Source organism: Poecilia mexicana, unplaced genomic scaffold (assembly GCF_051168715.1).
Source record: "Poecilia mexicana isolate PSO_F unplaced genomic scaffold, ASM5116871v1 scaffold_7, whole genome shotgun sequence".
Taxonomy (NCBI): Eukaryota; Metazoa; Chordata; class Actinopteri; order Cyprinodontiformes; family Poeciliidae; genus Poecilia; species Poecilia mexicana.
In genome coordinates, this window is record NW_028263376.1 from 19,490,942 (window position 1) to 19,511,999 (window position 21,058).

Below are 21,058 nucleotides of genomic sequence, written 5' to 3' on the forward strand. Positions count from 1 at the left end.
TCCTTTGAAACCTTTGATCATGCAACACGACACACATCTGAAAACAGCGAGGGGTCGAGGTGGCTACCCCTCTGTCCACCCCAGAGAATCACGTTCAATTCATACAAATGCATGTTAAGTCATCTCCAATCGAGACATAAAGGCAAAATCCCCCGAATTAAAGACATTCTACATTTATATATGTGCATATACACATATATTTATAAATATATATATTGAGCTGATCTGTCCACCCCGAGGGCAACACTACCACTGGACACACCTGTGGAGTGCCATGGAAAAGTATTTGCCCCCTTAAAGCTGGATTCAGTTCTTTTAATACTTAAATACTTAAACCTTGAATAACTACAAAATTGAACTTTTAAATAATTTCATTTCAGCCAGATGCTTTGTGATAAAGTAATTTCCCCCCAAAACCTAGTAACTGGTTGTGCCACCCTGTGAGACAATTAAGTAACTGTATTAACTGTGAATGAGTTTTCAACATCGCTGTCTTGAAATCTTTGCAGAATTCTGTGGTTCAGTTTCATATACTGCAAAATATCAATTAGACTTAAGTACAGAATTTGACAAGAGTACCTCGCAACCATCATTTTTTCCAGTTTTTCCTGAGTTTTACCTGCCGGTGTGGTTTGCATCAGTGTCAGGTCCTGTAACTGAAGAGCAACTGACCATTAGTTCACACAGACTGAAGGACAGAAGTTTTCTTTCGGATTATTTTAGTGGGGAGAAGAATTGATTGTTCCAAAAGAAAGCTATCTGATACCATCACTATGTTTCTCTTGATACTTTTGTCTTAATATGCACAATACAGAATACTTGCCCCATAACCTTTGGGGAAATATTCTACTTTTAGAATCGTCCGGCACACTGATTTTTGGCAAATGCGAGGTGAACCGTAGTGTTGTTTTTGGGTAAACACAGTGGTTTTGGGCCTGGAACTCTCCCATGGATGTATTTTTCTTTTTTTTGCTCAGTCTCTTTTTTATTGTCGACTCATGAACACTGACCTCAAACGAGGTAAGTGAGGCCTGCGGTGCTTTAGATTTTGTTCAGGGTTTTTTAGGGACTTGCTGAATGAGTCACTAGTTTTGTCTTGGAACAACAAGCCCCTCCTGTGACAGTTCAACGCTGCTCCATGTTTCTCTACTTGTTTTGGTTTTCACTGTGGTTTGCTGGAGTGTCAAAGACATGTTATTTGACAGCTTCTAGTTAAATCATTTATTGATTATACAGGTCTGGCATCAACTTCCTGGATGTGCCCAGAGAAGCAAAACTCACCTTTCCTAAATATTTTTTTTTATGATCAAACAAGGGGGCAATTATATTTTCATATAAAGTCAGGTTAATTTGGATAGCTTTGTCCCATAATAGACTGCAGGTTCATACAGCAAAATGTCAACTGCACATAATCAAAGAAACTATCAGGTAGAAAGGTAAGAATGTAAATATAACATCCAGTTAAATTTCCATGTTGTTCCAATTATATATAGATATAAACATATATCTATATATATATAGGTTTATAACTGAAGAATATAAAATTATCAGCAAGGTATGTGCCCACCTCAACACCAATGAAATGATGGCCTTTTGCCAACTGTATGTGCCATTTGTTCTTTTGTTAGATAAAAGCCTTTTGTGAACTTCCTTGTTCAGGATCTAAGCTCTGGGCACAAAAATGCTACAGCCTGATCCGAGTTCGTAAATGTTAAGTCTGTCTTTGCTCAAGGCTGTTCATGGGTTGTTCCTTCTTGTCAAGCAGACGCGCCCTGAGGAGAAGATTACAGCTTCAAGTAAGTGTATCGGTGTTTAAAGGCAATCATTATCAATCCAGCAACCCACTGATGATTTAATGATAATGAATGAGTGTGTGATATGAAGTTTTCCTATAAATTACAGCCTTTTAACCTAAGTTGTAATTTACATTTAAAAAGTGTATGTCCACTACAGTGATGCGCAAAATTAAGGAAAGCCAAATACAATGCAATGCTTGTATTGATTAGACTTCCCATCATACATATCCTGCAAACATCAACAAATGCTCTTCAAGCTTGCATTTGTATACAACTGGTCAGCCCTTTACACAAGCAACAGGGAGCAAATTTTGTTTTAGTCATTTTAAATTAGCATGAATGTAAATATACCCATGTTAATAACAAATGTGGCAGAAAGTTGCCCTTTTAATACTATAAAGAAGACCGGGTGAAAAAGCAAGCATGCAAAACAGCAATCATCCAAAGGGGACGGGACCTGCCTGAGGGGAGGACAGCGGAAGAGGAGAGGCGGAAGCTGTGACAGCTCCAGAAGGAAAGAGAAGTGTAAAAGTTAAATGGCGCAGGAAGGGGGACAGCAGGGAGGAAATTAAGGCCAGACAATCCCAAGGATCAGAGGTCCTCTGTCTCCGGCATGGAGGCCGTTTCAGAGAGGCGGGTGAGGACGCGCAGCATGGCTCTGTTCTCAGCCAGGAGACACTCGTTGACTCTCCGCAAAGCCTGGACCTGGGCCAGGGCAGGGAAAGCCTGCATACATGGGGAGAGAGATATAGAGAGGAGCAGGCAGAGAAAGCAGGCAGGAAGCAAAAAGCAGAAAGAAACACGGACAGTGACAGGGTCCATGTCCACTCATACAAGCATGGATACACAGAGGAAATGAGGTCAGCTCAGCTGCAGAAACTTACTTAAAAAAAACAAAAAAAACTGACAAGAACAAATATTTACACACGAGGGATCATTTGAAAAAAGTGTAGAAAAGCTAAAACATGCAAGAGAAACGATGAGACATGTGCTGTTTAAAACTGACCTTAAATCATTGCTCAGTGAAATTCAGAAAACACACTCTCTACGCCTTTATACAAGAGTTCAGTGAATAAAACTAATCAGCAGTGAAATGAATCATCTCCCTCTTTATTGTTGGCCTGGTTTCTTGAGGTTAACCTCAATGCGGTTTGAAAGAAATGTCTACGGTTTGACGCTGCGCCCGTGGGCAAACCACGCAAGTGAGACAGATGGAGTCATTGGAAATCTACAACACTCACTCTGACAAATTGATATCGATTTCATCATGTGATCCCCAGACAAGTTACAAAAAAAACAAAAAAAACAAAAAAAAAAAAAAAAATCCCAGGCCACCCAGAAACACATTTGTTGTGAATACAAAAGACATTTTTTATGTGTTTACATTAAAGCCCCAACTACTTCAAATAACACCCAAACAGACTCATAAACCTAATTCAAAACAGTCTGGTTTTAAAGCTTAACAGCTCAAGCATATAATGTTCCCCTGGCATTAGAACAAACCATTTCAGCCTTTGGCCAGCTTTCCAAGTCCTTGGCAAAACAGGAGGAAAAAGTCAGAATGAGGTGAGAATATGTAATGACCAGCATCCCTTATTCATCCTGTTAAAATTCAGACCTTTGATTCTGAGTAAGCAAGAACAAGACTCTCAGGTTCCACAGATTCTTCTGATTATGTCAAAAACAATTTAGGTTTTCTGCAAGAGGTTAAAGACACAGGAAAGGTTTTGCTTTGTAAAGTAGGAATAACCAGAGTTGAAACTCTTTCACTTTTAGAGCTTAGAACGACCAATAGTGTATCCCTATTCTAAAGAACAAAAAATAAAGAAGATAAATGTGTTGGTCAGTATTGGCAAGGAGCGTAGGAGCCTCATGAATTTGGACACTTGACTGGCAACTAATGCCAATGAATGTTGATTTGTTTAAGTTTTAAGCTGCACAGGCATAATATCAGTAAAAATATCCACCATTAAAGCTGGTAGGCAGTTCTCCCATACAGAAGCTAAAACTCTGCAAGTTTGTTTGTATTTCACATTTATTTTTGTTTACTTCAATAAACAAAAAGCTAATTAATTTTTAAAAATTGTGTTTTAAAAATTAAAACACAATTTTTAAGATTAGTAATAAAAATGTAACATAAAACCAAATAAAAATCTTTTTTACTACAAAAATGTGCTTTTATGACCTTCACCGTCATGGGATAGACTTCTGATCACAGTCCTCCAAGCGGCTGTCCAAGAGGTTAAGTAACAAATCATTATTGCAAAATAATCTGGCTGTCTATGGAGCATTTTATCCAAGCACAGTGATACGAAGTTCAGTAAAAGATAAAACTGTGGTCGTAATGGTGCCCGAACCACAGCTTGGGTTATAGCTGTTTCATTTCTTTATTTAAATCTCTTTTGAACCAGACACCTCAGTAGTTAACCTCTTTTCAGATGGAAATAAATTCTGCATTTTATTTGGAAATCATGGTCCCAGCAGGCTCTGAGGGAAGAAAGGAAATGATTCCAAGCTGCTTCAGGCTCGGTGTATAGTATCCACAGCCAATGATCATTCGGGGAGCTATGTTATGCGCTGTTGCAGGTCTACTGGGTTCCATCAAGTCAAAACGCAGGGAACTGCTTCTATCCACACTGCCAAAAGTAGCAACACCTGGTTAAATGAGCATTATAAAACTGTAGGTGACTGGCCAGCAAACTCGCCTGACTTTAACATCGTAGAGAAGCTAAAAAGTACCAAGAGAAGGATGAGAGGCACCAGAGCCAAGAATGCAGATGAGTTGGAAGACACTATTAAAGCAACCCAGGCTTCCTTAACACTTCTGCACAAACTGCCACGATCATCAAAATGCACAGAAATACATGCTTAAAGTATATTCTGACTTGTTAAGTTGCACCTCTACGAACAAGTTGGAGATGTTACTTTTTAAGTGCTGCTTACTGAAGCTCAACAGTTCCCCCTTGTGTTGGAAGACTTGCAGCTCGCTCAGTATGAACAAATAGCTGTGGCAGAGGTGCAAACTAGAGTGGCTTGACTGAGGTGCTTCGGAGCAAAAGTTGTGACGCTCAAACAGTGAAGTTCTTATACAGGAAGTAAGACAACTCGTCCAAGTGTGTGTGCGTGTGTGTATGTGTGTGTGCATGCCCCAACCCCTGGCAAAAGCAGAACGTGTGAGGTGAAGGGTGGGTTTTGATCACTCATCAACATCAGGGCGAGCACTCACCATCCCCCCTCCCTGAGAAAGCCCCTTCTCAGGGCTGGTACCCACAGCGGAAGCGCAGTGGGGGAGTCTGCTGAGGGGAACCAGGATGACACGTGGATAAAACATCATTCCATCTCAGACTGCTGCTCTTTGCTACATTTCTACCATTCTTTGCTCACATTTGATTTTTCTCACATCTCAGCCATGCCTTTAAATATTTACAGCTTAACAGAAAAATCGATTCAAAGTTTAATAACACGTAAAATGTATTTGATTTTAAGTACAAATTCAAATCCTTTGTCTGCGTACACTCAGGCTTGAAAGTTGCCTGCTGCCGTCGCCTGCGTTTCTGTGTCAGGCAGAATGCACTCTGGAATGTCTCACAAAAGAAGGCCTTTTGCAATTGGACGGATTTTGGTATTCGGATGGAACTAGGTCACAATGTTCACCCCGACAGTGGGAGAATTGGAGCAGGGGAGCTGCAACACAAGGCAGAAAGTAGCCCAGCATAACAGTGTGGCTAATGAGCCTGGAGCATTAACCTTCTCCTCCCCTTGACTTCGAACCCACCTGGCCGACCACAGAGTCTACAGGGGGCCGCTCTGGGAAAACTATTCACAGGCAGTCTTTAGCAGCAGTGGAAGCAGCTTTGCTTGAGCTGTGTACTGTCAAGGACTGTTAGTTAGTTAAGGCTTTCGGAGAAAACATCAATAAGAGAAATGAAGCCCAGCATGTGTCTGAGACAAAATGATTGCCATATAATCCCAGGGTGGGTGCACAACATTTACTGATGCAAGGACTGACCTTTATTTCCTCCTCCATGTCTGTGACTCTTTTCTCCAGCGCTTGTTTTTCCTGGATGTCATAAAGAAATTAAATACAGGGATGTTGAAGGCTGGGAAGCCATAAAAACATCAGGATGTTCACTCACTTAGTGATATAGCATAATGAATTTAAATGGCATGAGTTACTCACCCTTTTCTCTGTTTCAAGAACGGTGGATCGCTCGGACATTCTGTCCTGCCTCTGTAAGTTTGAAAAGTGGATGTTAAAGAATTTTGGCTTAATCAATCAGAGTGGTAAGAAAGTTCCATCCGTCGGTATTGTCTACACCGGCGTGTCCTTGCAGAGCTGCAGGACGCCTATTTCTAAAAGTCATTGAGTGAGAAGCATGACAGACCCTGGACACGATGCCAGTTCACCACAGGACAGATAACCATGAAGAGAGTGACCAGTTAGTCTCACAGTCATGACTTTGGCATTATTGGGAAATATGTGATGGGACCATTTTTTTTTTCCATTTCCATTTTCCATTTCAATTTTGTTCCCATTTCCTGACGTGTCTTCTCAAATTCTTTTAAAAAAATATTGAAAGATTGGCACCTGAGCAACTTTCTCCAGTTGAGAGCGAATCTTCACCAGCTCTTGTTTGCTGTCGTGAAGTCTGGACTTGAGCCTTTCATTTTCTTGCAAAGCTTCTGTGTACATCTAAAACAAAAAGAAACAGATTACATGCTATTAAACTTTAATCACTTTTGTATTGAAACACAAATTCAGCTGAACAGACAAAAAAAAAGGGGGTGGGTGGGGTGATAAACATAACAAAAGACAGATTAGAAAAAAAAATAGACATTTTCAAATAATCTCAAGCAGAAAAAAAATGCTGCAGTTTTCAAACAGTGAAGTTTACAAGTATATTTACTTCCCTTACCAACCTCCTCTGTCTGCGTAGCGGCAATATAAACTGGGGTTCTTGTTCAACCTTGTTCGTTGCAGTTACAGGATTTTATAACTAATTAAAAATTGTTCTAACCTTGTTTATACAAGTGGAATTTGTAATATATCAATTTCTATTAGCAATTTCTAGGTCTGACTTCCATGCATTGGCTTGTTTGCTTTGTCTTTCACATTCCGACGCGTGATAAAATCAATAAAACAAGAAGTACTGGATTACTGGATCAAAAGTTCCTCAACACTCAGTTTTAACAAAAGTGACCATAAAATGTACAGGATGAAAGGAAGTAAGGAAATGGAAATTCAGATCCAGATGAAATTGCTCAGAGTGAATATCTCTGCCATTTTATAAGGGAGGCAAAAATTACATTACTTGTAATTCAAGGTTTATTGCTGTAGCATGACAAAATACCAAAACTCATCTGTAATGTACTCTCAGCTTGAGGTCCAGGCCACTTTATGGCCCCATTAAACATATATGTCATATTCTATGTACCTTACATGTGCAAAATATTTTAGAAAACACACAATAATTGCATGCTTGTTCTTCATATTCCTTTTAGGTCCAATTAAATTTCACAAGGTTATAAAAATGAAGGTGTGGGCAGTCAGGCTGTGTTCACAGCAGCAGCTCTGAGCCTGTTGAAGGGAAGAAGTGTGTTTGTAACCGAGGCCTGGGTTACTTGCTACCTTCTTATAGTCTTTGGCAGTGGAGTCTTGCTCCTGTTTATTCAGAGCCGCCAGCCTCGTCTCTCTCCTCGTGTACGAACTGGTGCGGCCCATAGGTTTGTCTGTGGCGCTTTCTCCGGTGGAATCGTATCTGAAATCAACACAGCTCCATCTCAGTACACAATGGAGCTATATGTTATTAAAAGAACAAAAATAAAAGTTTTTTTTTTTTCTTCCTTACCTCGACAGTCTTTCATGCTGGGAAAAAAAAAAAGACATGTTAGTTTGATCAGTCAGAATCGCATCATGAGAACAACACAGTGTAAACATTTCTGAAGTGGATCCAGATTTGTTTGTTTGATAGGACTCAACAAAGGCTCAGCAGAGAAATATTTTCCATTTGAGAGAAAAGGAGAACAATAAGGAAGTTTGAGAGTCAAATTATGACTCCATGCTCAGGAGCCCATGGGACCAGGAGGAAATGTGCAGAAGGGAGATATAATCCCAAAAAATGTTTCACAAATGTCATGCCGCCTGAGCCTGGTTGAGCTTTCTAAATTAGGTAACTGCTGCCTCCACAGTGACAGCGGCACACAGATGACATCATGACATCAGGAGTGAAGTATGACAGGCCACCGACTGACCCCAAACAACTGGCAGATATCAAACTGGCCTGGAAGGGTTGTGCTGTCAGGAGTCCTGTCATGGCTGCCAAGTTCACTATTGTGACCACATTTTGTATTTGCTTGAGCATTGGGGGGCAATCTGTGTAAAGTGGCAGATACGTACAGCACCTGGCAAAAACTCATGACTCTTTAACTTTGAATTTGACGTTTTCTTATAGAATTTTATGTCAATAATCTATGTGTAGCAGCACAGAGTTGGGATTTTTATTTTTTCCTCACTTTTGCAAAACAGCTCGAGCTCAATTAGATGTGAAGGAGAGTTTGTGAGCAGCAAATGTGATGTTCCACCACAGGCTGTGAATTAGATTTAGGTCTGCACTTTGACTTGAACATTCCAACACACAACTTTGCTTCTACTTGGGTGTAGTCTGACCATCGTTACAGTCCTTACTGAACAAAACCACAGAATGATGCTGCCAATGCAGGTGAAGTTCATAGTTACTGTTGGTTTCCTCCATGCACATTTTGGATATAGGCTATAACTTTAAATTTTGATCTCTGACTCTTTTACATTTTGCCATTGTCCCATATGCATGTGAAAGGGAGCTTTCATGACTTTGCTTTAATTCTGGTTTTGTTTTGGCCATTTCCATTAAAGCCAGTTTTTGCTGAATGCAAAGCTAATAGTGGTGTTGTTACCCTGGATTTTATTTAGGGATATTAGAGTAGATGGGGTTGGGTATGCCACAAATGTTAGAGTTTTATTTGTGTCATATGTCATTTTCTTTTCACTTCACAGGTTTGTGTTCCTGTATCACATAAAATTCAGTAATATGGCTGCATTGTAAAGAAAAAGTGCATAAATACAAACACTTTAGAAAACACCTGAATACAGCTGGCTTTAATTTATCCTCTGTGTATCAGCAATCACAATACTAGCAAAAAAAAAAAAAAAAAACTATTGTGAAATTGTTTGACTAATAGTTTTGTTTAGATATTTCTTTTAACAACTATTTTACACGTCGGTCAGAGATGTTTAACTCATGTTTCAGATGGTTACTTTGCTAAAGAAATATGGCTCCTATCTATGTCGAAGTACCTGTTATCCCAGTTTTCACATTTGCTGAAGCATGAAGATCCTTCACAAGGAGTCACAGGAGCTGTTCTGCAGCAAGTGTTTACATAACTAAGCCTCGCAGCCGCTGCCTGTCCTTATGTGGTCATGTGCTTTTGCACAGTTATCCAGGAAAAGGCAGACTTAAAAGGCCTCAGATGACAAAGAGCCAAGGAAGAAACTGGGAACAAAATTCTACTTTCCTTTTCTCTCTTGTCTGTTTAGGAACAGGAGGATTGCTCGATCGGACTTGGCATTCATGCATTAATCAACAGGGGTGACTGGATCCCTCGTAGTCAGAATAAATCATCACAAAATCTTCATGTAGGGTTATGAACCAAACTTCGTTCCTGAGGGCAATTTAATGTGTATTTCACATTAAATGATCTGTAATTGGTTAAATCACTTATCGCCTAAACAAACTTCTAGGAATGACTGATTTCTTAAAATTGAGAAGTGAATACGACTCACCAGGCAGCTTATTTTCCACAACTAGAATTAAGATTTCAAGAGAATACCTTACAAGGGTTTTCAACTTGGAGCTTAAAAATTTTGTTCTCTCAGTGGAATGCATGAAGCTGAATTATTGAATGAAGAAAATACATGAATAAGAACAGTGATTTCCCTCTTCTTTTATAACATGTGGAAATAAAACACAGGATTCAACATTTTATTGCAGAATTATATAAAAAAAAATCTTTAAGTGTGGTGGAACTTTGAAACTTCAAGGTTGCTATTTATTATAAAAAAACAAATCCAAACAACTTCCATAACTAACAGGGCATTATTTAGAGACAGGTTCAGTCAAGAAAGTTCAGAACTAAAGAACAGCTTAGACCAGAGAAAATTAGATTTACATTTCATCTTTTCAAATTATTTCAAAACAGATTTTTTTTATTTATCTTTTATCTATTTTTTATTTTTATTTACAGTTTCGTGCAATTTAAAAGAAAAATCTTCATAGTTACACAGGTGATACTCCCTGTCACACTATTGCTCATTTGCATTGTAGTTCATTTGCATAGATTAATAAGCACTTCTACAAATAATACTCCAGCATCATCTTTTTATTCATCTTACACTGTAGCATTCTTCACTTTATCTCCAGCAAAGTCTGTCAAGGATTATGTCTAAAAAGTAATTTTAAATTGAGTAGTTTTTTCTTTTTTTTTCATATAGCGATAAAGATCTTATCTTCCATTCATATTCAGCGGATTTCTTAAAATTAAGGATAAGCTCAAACTCATTTTTATTCATGCTTCAAGTATTTGATTAAGATATTATCGTTGCTGTTTGTGGATGACAGCAGCAGGCAGCAGTGCTAACACTTGTTTGCTTGTGTTCATGTTGATCCATAGCTGTAAAGCCTCAAATTTTACTGAACCTATCAAAAATCTTTGCAATGTACAGCAAGCGCTCTAATCACCCATCTATCACTTTCCCTCAGCGTTTTCCCTTCCAGCAAAAAAAATTCTGCCATTTCAGACAAGGCTGACATCATGGAAAACTAGTGTCTGCGTTTTACCAGGGACAAAGCTAAGGAGGAATGACACTTCCATAAAAGAGAGCAGAATCCTCTCTAGGGAGTGACAACATGTACTTTTGGCAACCGCGCAACAACAAGAACGTCTGCAGCGTTGCATGATGTTCCTGTATACATTTCTAGATAGACAGAATCACATTGTGTCCCTTTTTCCTCCTTCCTATTTTCTTGAAATGTCTGTGTCACACAGACTCCAGCTGACATAAACACAACAGTCAAACTACGCCCAGGAGAATAGGCCACTTAAAGCAGGAAAAAAAAAAAAAAAAAAAAAGCAACAGGAAATTACAGAAGGAATGCTTCAGTCCTACAGCCTTTTCCAGAAAACAGGATCAGACCGCTTCAGAAAAAAACATTCGCCTCCCTTTCACAGGTTTAGTACGTAAGCTGTGAATAGTAGCTGATTATGACATGCCATGTTAAGTGCTGAATCACGCCAATGTAACACTAATCCAGTTAACTTTTAGTGACAGATGAAATTTAAAGTGCACTATTGAGAGAAATAATATTTGATAATACACTGAAGTTAAGTTTTTAAATATATTTGAGGTAGAATTGTTGCAAATATCTCGATATTTTCAAGAGCAAAAATAATTAAGATGAAAATAAAATAAAAAAAAAAACAGAAAAGAAACCAGATTTAGTCTAATATGTTTTAAATAAAGAACATCTTAGGAAGAGAAGCTTACTCTGTAGTTTTTATCTGTATAGGATGGAGAAGACGGCGGTGAATCTGTCACCGACTTCCTGGTGCGGGTCAGGTCTTTGGTCCGGGGGTAATAGGATGACATCTTCCGCTTCTACTCTTAACAGGCAGGTACACTTCAACTTTAACACTCGCTGAAGGCCGCTCAGTAGATAACAGACACGCAGATTCCCTCAGGCAACAGAGCAACAGGAGTCCATGACACCATTCCAGGGGAATCCTTTGCAACAGGTGTTGGAGTGTGGCTACACGTGGTGTCCCAGTCCAGTTTAAAGCTCCGATACGAGCCTGAACGACAGCTACGTTAGGAGAAATTTTCAGATTTGTGGGTTTTTATTTTCCTTTTTTTTTTTGTTTACTGGTGATCAGATGAATCAAACAAGTAATCTCTCCAGAGGGAAAAAAAAAAAAGAAAAGGAAAATAACAATTTAGTCAGGACATCAAGCACAAAAATGCTTTCTTGTCTTGTTGAAGACTTTTAGAAAATTCGCCAAAAAAAAAAGAAGCTTAAAGTAAACAACTGTGCAATGCTGCCTCTTCCTGGGTTTCCCAAAGTTATACCCATCTCCCTCCCTCTCATGCTTTTTCTTTCTCTTCTCCCTTCTCTCTCTCTCTCTCTCTCTGTTTGGCCACCCCCTCGTCTAACCCCAGCCCCCTGCTTCTCCCGGCTCTTTTCAGCTTTGGCAGCTCTCTGTGGCAGTCGGCCAGAGAGGTTCTGGCTGCTGCGGACAAACTCGGCAGTGGGGGCTAAAAATTGTCCACTGATGTGAATGGGGATAAGAGGGTAGGTGGAGCACAAGGCCAGATGCAGGAGGGGGCTGTGGCAGCTTATGTTCCTCTAGAAAGGGCAACCACTACCTGAGGAGCCATCAGCAGCCTGGAGGTGCTGAGTGCATGCCTGCTCTGCACACACGGACGGAAAGTGGTTGTTGGTGCTCCACGATGTTAACACAAAGCACTCATGACATGTCTCCTCCTCATAAAATATGCCTGATCTGAGGCCGAAAACTGTGAAGAAAAACCCCAGTGCTGACTTTATTTTCACAGTTCGGTTTTAAATTCAGCTTGGATGAAACGTAAACACTGTTCCATCTTGGGAACGATAACTTCAATGCATAAATAATAAGTAATTATGGGGCAACTTCTAACCTGATGTTTTCTCAAGAATTATTTAAAAAGCAGAGTATCAAACAAATTACTTATCTTTCATTAGAAAAGCTGTATTTTTAGTGCTTTTCTCTTAGCTTTTAATCCTGGTATACTGGAAAAAAGTGGACAAAACTATTTGATACCCCTCTAGATTAGATTTAGCAGACCACGACTACTCTGTGTCATTTGGAAATTAAAAATCTAATCAATCACATGTGTGGTTCCTCAAGGCTTCAGGCTGTGCCCACTTTTATTCATGTCAGATGCTCTCATTTAGCTCTGGGGACATGTTAGTGTCACTAGCTTTGCCTCTGTTCCTATATTTTCCTGTAAAATGTTTGAATTCTGCTGCTGTACAAATACAGTTTTCTGTCCATGTTTTGCACATAATTTGCAGTGTTTTCAGGAGTAGTGGGGGGCAACATGTGGCGTTCTCATGATCTAACAGACCTTCAGTCAGGAGCTTGTTTATAGCCTAGCTTAGTATAAAGACTAAAAGCATCGTAGTAAAAACTACAGTTTCCAATCCATTTTTTTCTGACAGAAAGATTAAACCTGTACTACACTAAAACTTGGACTAATCCAGTTTCATCTGTTTCATACAAACAAGTAGCCACTACTATTTGGTTTTAGTTTACACTGCGAGATCTCTACATAGCCGTCTATTTTGATTTGATTCAGGTGCTTGAAGAATCTGTTGGAAACAGCACTGATATCAAGATTTCTTCGGAGTATCACTAATGCTATTAATACCTCTGTAACCACTAGATAAGATGAGAACCATGGCATTACGTACTCTCTTTCCACAATTTCTTTAGATTCTCATGTGCAAGCACAACATTTTTCTAGGCCAAGAAAAAGCAATTAGTCATCCTAACAGATAAGATTCACTCACTCTTGCAGTTCAGGTTAGTTGGAAAGAGTGCTCCTCTGCGCTTTAATTAGCAAAAAGAGTTTGTAAAGAATGAAAGAGAGGCAGGTAGCTATCTTTGTGCCAACTGAATGTTTCATAAAATAAAAAAGTCTGCAATGCTTTCTCACTCTTCCCCTATTTTAGTTGAATCCATATCACTCCTCCTCTTATAGAGAGGTTCACAGCTCCTTGCTCTTCCTAAAGTCTCTCATATTTGCTCAGGGGAATTAAACAGAAAGTCTGACATGAAAGAAACCATCTGAACAAAAGCACAAGCTAAGAACAAGAAAACAGAAAAAAGATGGGCGAGAAATGAGAGACAACAGATTCATGCAAGTTCATAATTTAACAAAGAACATGTAATGTGACTTTCAGCTTCGGGATGTTGCACTAGCAGTGGGTTCCTCTAGAGGGTGAATTAAAAATGAGTTAATTCACCTTTAGTGAATATTAAGAGATATAACTAATTTAACTTTTCATTGATCCGGTATGACACAGTGTCATTTTACATGTGATTTAAAATTCCAAGTTTGAGTTTTAACAAATAAAATAGCAAAAAATCTCAATATTTTCATTGGTCTTTTTTTACTGTGCAATTATAACCTGAAAATAAAGAAGTCATACAAAACGTAAAGAAAACAGTCAGGGGGAAACAGTGGCTCAATTGTCAGATGAATATGAAATAGCCTACATAGGTGAAGTTCATTTAATATTTTTCATGTTGGTGAGAGATAAAAAAAAAGTACATGATGAACTTTGTCTTTAGTCATTTAAATATGTAGCTGCTCTTATTTTATGACAAACAACATAACTGCAACAAAAAGTTGTTTGTTTTATCAGAGGCCCCTTTAAAATGTTCGGGCACCTTTAGTACGTGCAGTAAACTATTTAATTTTTTACAGATTAAAATATTTAATATGTCATAAAATATTCTATAAAATATAGAATATTTAGTCAACATTAATCAAGGATAAACTGCAATATCTAAATTGACTGTGAGGCATTGAACTCCACTGGAACCTGCGCTGGAATCTCACATTGAAATTATATTGAATTGTCCCTTGTCTGAAACACAGCTTTAGTGCATTACCTTCACATTATACAGCGTTTGAAACTTAGTGATTACCAAAAATAAACGGAGCACTGGAGCAAATGTCATAGTGAAGGTTGTGCCACTACCAGCAAGATCAAATTTCTGTCCTGTTGTAAATGCTCCTGCACTGCGGCGATAGGCATATTACCGCTGGCCCTGGGCGTCACTATCGAGCAGCAGAAATCTCCTAGATGCCCTGCTCTGTACTTGACTCTTTCAGAGTCGTTAAATCAGTGGAAAATCTGTTCATATCATCAAAGAGTCACGTAGAGGTTGGCTCCGGTAATAGGCAGCCTGTCATGGAACCTCACCGCTCTGGATGATTATCACAGACAGATATAGTTCACTTGGTAATGCTCTCATGTTACCAATAGATCTCTGTTTCAGATTCCAGAAGCGGGGGGACAGCTGAAGTTCTGAGCTGGACTCAGCTCAAACAACATTTCTGTTTTTGCATGCAATGCATCACATTCATGATACATTGCATGCAAGAAACCCACGATCGGTTTCTTTGTTAAAGAAAATACCGATGAGTGTGTGCTGTTGTAAAGCACCACCCACGTCACAGGTTCGAATCCCAGGCCTGACCTGATGACCTTTGCCGCGTGTCTTCCCCCGCTTCCCCTGAAGGTTGTTTCAAGTAAAGTAGGCAGGTGGAGAGAAAAGAGTATCAGTCAAAAAGTGAAAGATTGAAATAAAGTAAATCCTTCTGAATCCAAAGCTAAGACCAAGCAGAGAGCATCTCAGTTTTGCCCAATAAGGTATGGAATGCTGAGATACCTCGGCCATGTGATGTGAAGAAGCAAAGTGACTTAGAGGGAGTGGGAGGCTGGTTCTCCTGCTATGTCTGCCAACAAGATAATAACCAGCTTTTCTAGTTGAATAAATCTCAGAACACACGTTGTCTAAAATTACGAAAATGTTGCGTCACAGATCTAAGAAAATTGTAGCTTTGAAGGAGGATGAAACAGAATGTTAGAACAATGATGGTGAAGTTTGATTTTGTTCAGAATAGATTTTGTGTGTCTGTGGGGGAAAAAAAAGAAACATATCCTCTAGAGATTATTATAAATATTACATATTACAATATTTTGATCATTTAATGACAATCTTTAAGAATTGAAGTACTTTTGCATATAGACAGAACGGCTGCTAAAAATTCTGGAAAAATTCTGAAGAAAAACAAATGTACTTTTGGCTCCATCTAGTGGTAAACCAACACTCGACTCATCTTTCTCCTGGTTGGTATAAGAGTGAAATCTGATGAAGGATTTTCACACACCTCTGTGCCCTCAGCATCACAGCGGATATATCTTTGCTGGAGCTCCGTAGAAAATGTGAGCTGTGCTGCAACTTCAACTGGATTCTGGTTTTCATCTCTCCACGTCGTTTCACCAACTGCACACAAAAATGTATTCACAGCGTTTTCTTCAACAAAATGTTGGGCTGCTGGAGTTCTTTGGCCCATTTTATGAAATAAAACAGAATTAACTGATTCTGTTTTTCTCCAAACAGAATCAGTTAATGACTTGAGAACACCCCAAACCAAAAAATGACATCAGGATGTATCTTGTAAATTTCGTTGTTTGTCTTGCATGCTGTGGATGTGTAGTAACATTAACATGTAGGGCATGCCTGTTTGGGCAGTTGAAATTTTGCTATTTTAAGTATCCATAAGACATGGAAGTCACAATTTAACAAGAATGTAAGCTTAAGGTAAAAATGCATCCGTCCTAATTCAGCATTGCGTCGCTGTGGTAACAAGGGTAGGAAGGAAACCCAGATATTCCGCTCTCCCAGGACTTGAAGAATCTTCAAAATAAATCCACCTGGGAAGCATCCTTATCTGATGCCCCACTCAACACAGGAAACCATTTTTCGGTGAGGAGAAGTAGTTGACCTCTTTGCCCCCGATGATGAAGTTCATTGTCTTATCGCTGACATTCATCATTCGGGATCCCAAGTACAGTTGGCCAAACGATGAGGCTCATTTCGGTGTTTTGTATCCAAGATCTTGTGCTTTCATTCCTGATCCATATCTCATGGCCATAGGTGAGGGTCAGAATGTAGACAGTCCAGTAAATCAAGAAGTTAGCCTTTTGGCTGACCTCATTCTTCACCACCATGACACAAGGGAGCTCCCTATCCATATACTGCTGCATTATGCAGATCTTAGTGACCGTGAGATTTCACATGTAAATTGGAGGGACAGTTTAGAAGCATATTAGAATCTCGTGTCTTTATCAAAGGCAGCTTTCCCTTTCCTGCTCACAGCTAATTGAATTAGCCCCGTCATTATCAAAGTCTATTTTGAAGACAAAAGCACAACACAGAACATTCACTACCTGGCAACAATAGACAAGATTAAACCCCTAGAAAATGCATCTTAACAAGAAAGCATGAAGAGCATTCTATGAACAGACAGTTAACTCAGTTAAACCTGTTTCATAAAATGTGAAAAATAAAAGTACTGTGCACAAACAGGCTCAACATCTAATGCAAATTAGATTAACTGCAAAATGTATTGAGCCACAAAAATAGACCACGATTCCATAATTCTAAAACAGGAGCAATGCGGCTTGCTGATGCAACACCAGCGGCTGAAGTTGAGGAAGTTATTTAGAGCACAGATAGACTACAGACTAAGACAATTCTCTTTTTATTGAGGCGTCTGTGGAACAGCATGGGAGAGAAATCGCCTGGCAATTGGAAGTTGGTGAGTTGATTCTCAGCTTCCCCTGACTGCATGTCAAAGTCTCCTTAGGGAATACACTAAACTTCACATTGTCTACCAATCTGAAACCTTGTGTGTCTTTGTATGTGTGAGAAGTGTAAAAAAAAAAAAGCACTGCAAGTGTCCAGTAAAACTGGAAGAGCACTATATAAATGCATTTTATCTCCCATCACTGAAATACATTGATTTAGTTTTTGAATGTAAAACCTTGAATTTTCCAGTTGAGACAGATGAACTGTCTCAATTACTTTAGACACCTGGAGAATAATCCTACTAAAGCAAACCAAAACCAAACATCCAAGGTAAAGTTATGGTTAGCTAATTTATTTACATGTTTCCATCATGTAAACCACTTTGAATTGCGTTGTTGCTGAAATGTGCTATACAGATAAGCTTGCCTTAGATTTTAACCGCTGAAAAAGGAGAATGTGATATCAGAGAGGTGGAATTCCTCCATAAATACATTATAGATTAAAAAAATATATATTAAACCTATAGTTGAAAGGAACATGAACATTAAGTAGATGAATTCCTTTAATTTAATTAAATTACAATGTCACAAATCCAAATTTGAATATCTAAAATTAGCTATAAATACATATCAAAAGTTGTTTGCAGTAAAAATGTATGTGACTGCTGTGATTTGACTATAAATTATCTCTCCATCCTTTTTCCATGATATCAAATGCTGTGAAGGATTTAAGACCTTCATGACTGGACAGGTTACCACTTCGTCACAAGATGTTAAACAGGTTTAAATGTTGATTCATTATTTTCAACTGATCCCTAATATTGGTAATATAATCATATCATTTCATTTCCCATAAATATCCGTGACCCCATTTATCATGAAAGAACAGCAGTAAAAAAAACATAAAATGACTTCAATCCTACCTCTGAAGAAGCTACTGCTTTGAGGGGAACCATGGTATCCAGATGCAGACAGATTTGACAGGTTTGGAGATTCTGGAACAGTCTCCAACCTGTTCTCAATGTTCCCCTCCTAAATAAGTAAGAAAGTAACATAAAATGCATTAAGAAACTCCAAATTTCATAAAATGTACAAATAAAGTACTGCAGCAAAAAGCTCAGGTGTGATTTCTGGCTACCTTGTCTACTTGGGTCCACTTCAGAGTAAACGCAGACGTTTCTTTGGACTCAGGCAGGCCAGCCTGATCTCCTGTGTCATCTGCAAAGCCTCTTCTCAGACACAGCCTGTTTCCTTGAGTGCTTTCTTCCTCCTTCTCTCTGTCTTGATGAGACAGGCTGTAGCTCATCTGAGCCTCTTTCAGGTCTGTGAGAGTCACACCCTGCGGGATATCCACACAGCTTCGTGTCTGTCAGCAGTCAAACACAATCTATTAAAGCCAGAGCTTGTGAAGCACTTAGTTTATACCTGTGTTGACCTGCGAGTTTGCCTGGCATGGCGGGACTTTGCTTTCCTCTGAGATTCTGCGTCTTCATCCTTCACAGGAGCCAGATATGACCTGACAATAACAAGCAGATAGATGTTTAAGAGAAAGTACAACTGTAGAAGAGACCTTTTTGCAGATGCAGGCTGCGTTTCTGAAAGTAACCCCGACATATGTAATTAAAAAGCAAGAAAACTATAACTCCAGTTGAAATATGCCAGCAAAGGCTTTTCAATGTGTAATTGTTACATTTCTCATCCATGTAATGCACCTTTTTTAAAGCTTTGTAAATGTTTTTTTTTAATAAAAAATTGCTTAGTGTTATACACATTACAGAAGTTGTCTCATATCTGACACCACATTTAAGCATTAAAACATCAGAAATATCTGCAAAAACACATACACACTATCTCTATATCTTAATCCTGCCATACAAATTTTAAAACAAATATAAGAAACCAAATCAAATAGGAATAAAAACCAAATTATCTTTGCTTGTACTTGCAGCATTACCGGTTTTGCAGTCTTGCAAACGACTGCATCCCCCAAAAGATGAAAGCTACAGTTGAAAGAAAACCGTAAGTACTTGTATTCTAAACTGTACGTATTAGAATACAAAGTCTTGGTCTATTATTGAAGTTTAAAGTGGAAAAAAATGAGAAAAATATCAAGGAGAAAGTTGGCAGAGTAACTATTGAAATGTATATTTGTGCTGAACAAATAACTCTTATTTTTCTCTTCATTTAGAAATAGATTTGCTGTTGTCTTTGAAATTTCTACATAAACTGGGAGCTTAGCATTGGCAGCAGCTACTGAGAGACAAGCACATCATGCACCACTGCCTTCACAGACACTAGAAAAGAGCTGAAAAAGCACAAGCTGCGGTTGTGTTTTGGCCACTCCTCTGCTTCACTTTTACAGTTATTGATCGTTCGGTTCCAGAGTCACCACGAGATTTCACAAAGCTGTTCAGCAGCAGATTCTATTGTAAAGTGAAAAAAAAAAGAGCTTTGAGTATGGATAGACTAACACAGGTTCTGTGGCTGACATCAACAATGACGAAGCAAAAGAAGAGAGAAGTCAAAGATATTATTATTTGAAAGACTAAAAACTATATATCAGATTTTGGAGGAAATACTGCTCATACTATGGAAAACTGCTTCCCTTAAGCTCCGTATTTAGAACTAATTAAGGATGTGCAGCCTCAAGCCAACAATTGTTATTTACAAGAAAAGCCCATCAGTACCAGTAAAGAGTGTAATTACTACATTAAGATAATGAGCCTGATGACAAAGAGCTTCAGGCCTTTTAAAAGTCTGAAAGTGAAATAGTTTACATAATAACCCAAGAATAAAACAGAATGACTCAGACTTTTTGAAACGTACCTGGAAACAAAAGCTTGCATGGTTCCTGTGGAAGGTCAGAGACTAAGGCACGGAGATAGTGCAGCAGTGATGAGAGGGAGAGGCTGGAGAAAATGACTCTCTGCAGCAGGCTACACAACGGGGAGGGAGCAGGGGAGAGCGGCTTCCTGTCTGGATGATGCATACACAATCAATTTATACTTTCTGTCTAAGAGCAGCTGATACAAGCAAGTCTACTTCAAAAGGCAAGCGGCAGGACAGATCTGTACAGAGAGCCTGCAGGGAATTAGCTAAGGAAAGCTAAAAGCAAAAAATAAAATAATATAAAATATTCTTGACTTTGAGAAAAATAAAAACATTGCATAGTTTTATAAAATAAATAAATAAATAAATAAAGATGCTAAATATGGTTTACAATATATCAAACTGGGGTGGCATACTCAATTATATATCTATGGATGGATAATGAACCATATTTAGCAGTAGACATGTATATCATATACATACTCACATCCCTACTTCCAAAATTACCAGTACCTGGGTTAGAACAGTTTAAGCTCCAGTAACAACGGCGTCTCTTCAAATGCCGTCAACGTCTCGTAGCTATAGCTGACTACGTCTTATTTCCTGTACGGAGGATTGTTTGAAAGCATTTATTTGGCCAGTTATTAACAATATAAGCTTAGTATAGATCCGAAGAGGAACATGGTGGCCTTGCTCAAGACATAAACGGTATTTATGACTTTTTTCAAACAACTCTGGACTTCAAAAACAAATAATTCCCAAATCTGTGTTGAATAAGTGTTACCAGCTTTCAGAGGTCTAAAATAAATAGTTCCACCTTTTTCATAATTAAGAGAACAATGTTTGGAGGAACCCCAGAACTTACTAGCTTGGGAAAATGGGCCTCCAAAACCCAAGTCCAACCGTGAATGTTCAGATGAGACACTTTTAACTGTGTACTGAGAAGCTGAGGTCAATCTGTTCAGCATATGAATG

The 21,058-nt window shown here is 38.7% G+C and overlaps 1 protein-coding gene across 2 annotated transcripts; it reads right to left on the reverse strand.

Annotated features, from left to right (window-relative positions):
- Positions 1–957: 957 nt before the first annotated feature.
- On the reverse strand, positions 958–20,938 carry ppp1r12b (protein phosphatase 1, regulatory subunit 12B). 2 transcript variants are annotated; one of them, XM_014987905.2, is made up of 11 exons: positions 20,081–20,938; positions 18,680–18,770; positions 18,393–18,593; positions 18,178–18,286; positions 15,832–15,947; positions 7,646–7,662; positions 7,426–7,555; positions 6,385–6,489; positions 5,977–6,027; positions 5,806–5,856; positions 958–2,522 (listed from the first exon to the last, which is right to left on the reverse strand). In XM_014987905.2, exons 1-11 carry the CDS (start codon positions 20,098–20,100, stop codon positions 2,388–2,390), a joined length of 1,026 nt encoding a protein of 341 aa, XP_014843391.2. In that variant the 5' UTR covers positions 20,101–20,938; the 3' UTR covers positions 958–2,387. The 2 variants fall into 2 exon arrangements, with proteins under 2 accessions (XP_014843391.2, XP_014843395.1); XM_014987909.2 differs by lacking the exons at positions 15,832–15,947; positions 18,178–18,286; positions 18,393–18,593; positions 18,680–18,770; positions 20,081–20,938 and adding an exon at positions 11,377–12,056.
- Between the last annotated feature and the right edge of the window lie 120 nt (positions 20,939–21,058).

Coding starts and splice junctions, on each gene's coding strand:
- ppp1r12b (XM_014987905.2), bottom strand. CDS start 20,100: ATGCAAGCTTTTGTTTCCAG. Junction 18,594..18,679: donor AAACTCGCAGGTCAACACAG/GTATAAACTAAG, acceptor GATATCCCGCAG/GGTGTGACTCTCACAGACCT. Junction 6,028..6,384: donor AACTGGAGAAAGTTGCTCAG/GTGCCAATCTTT, acceptor TCAAACTTACAG/AGGCAGGACAGAATGTCCGA.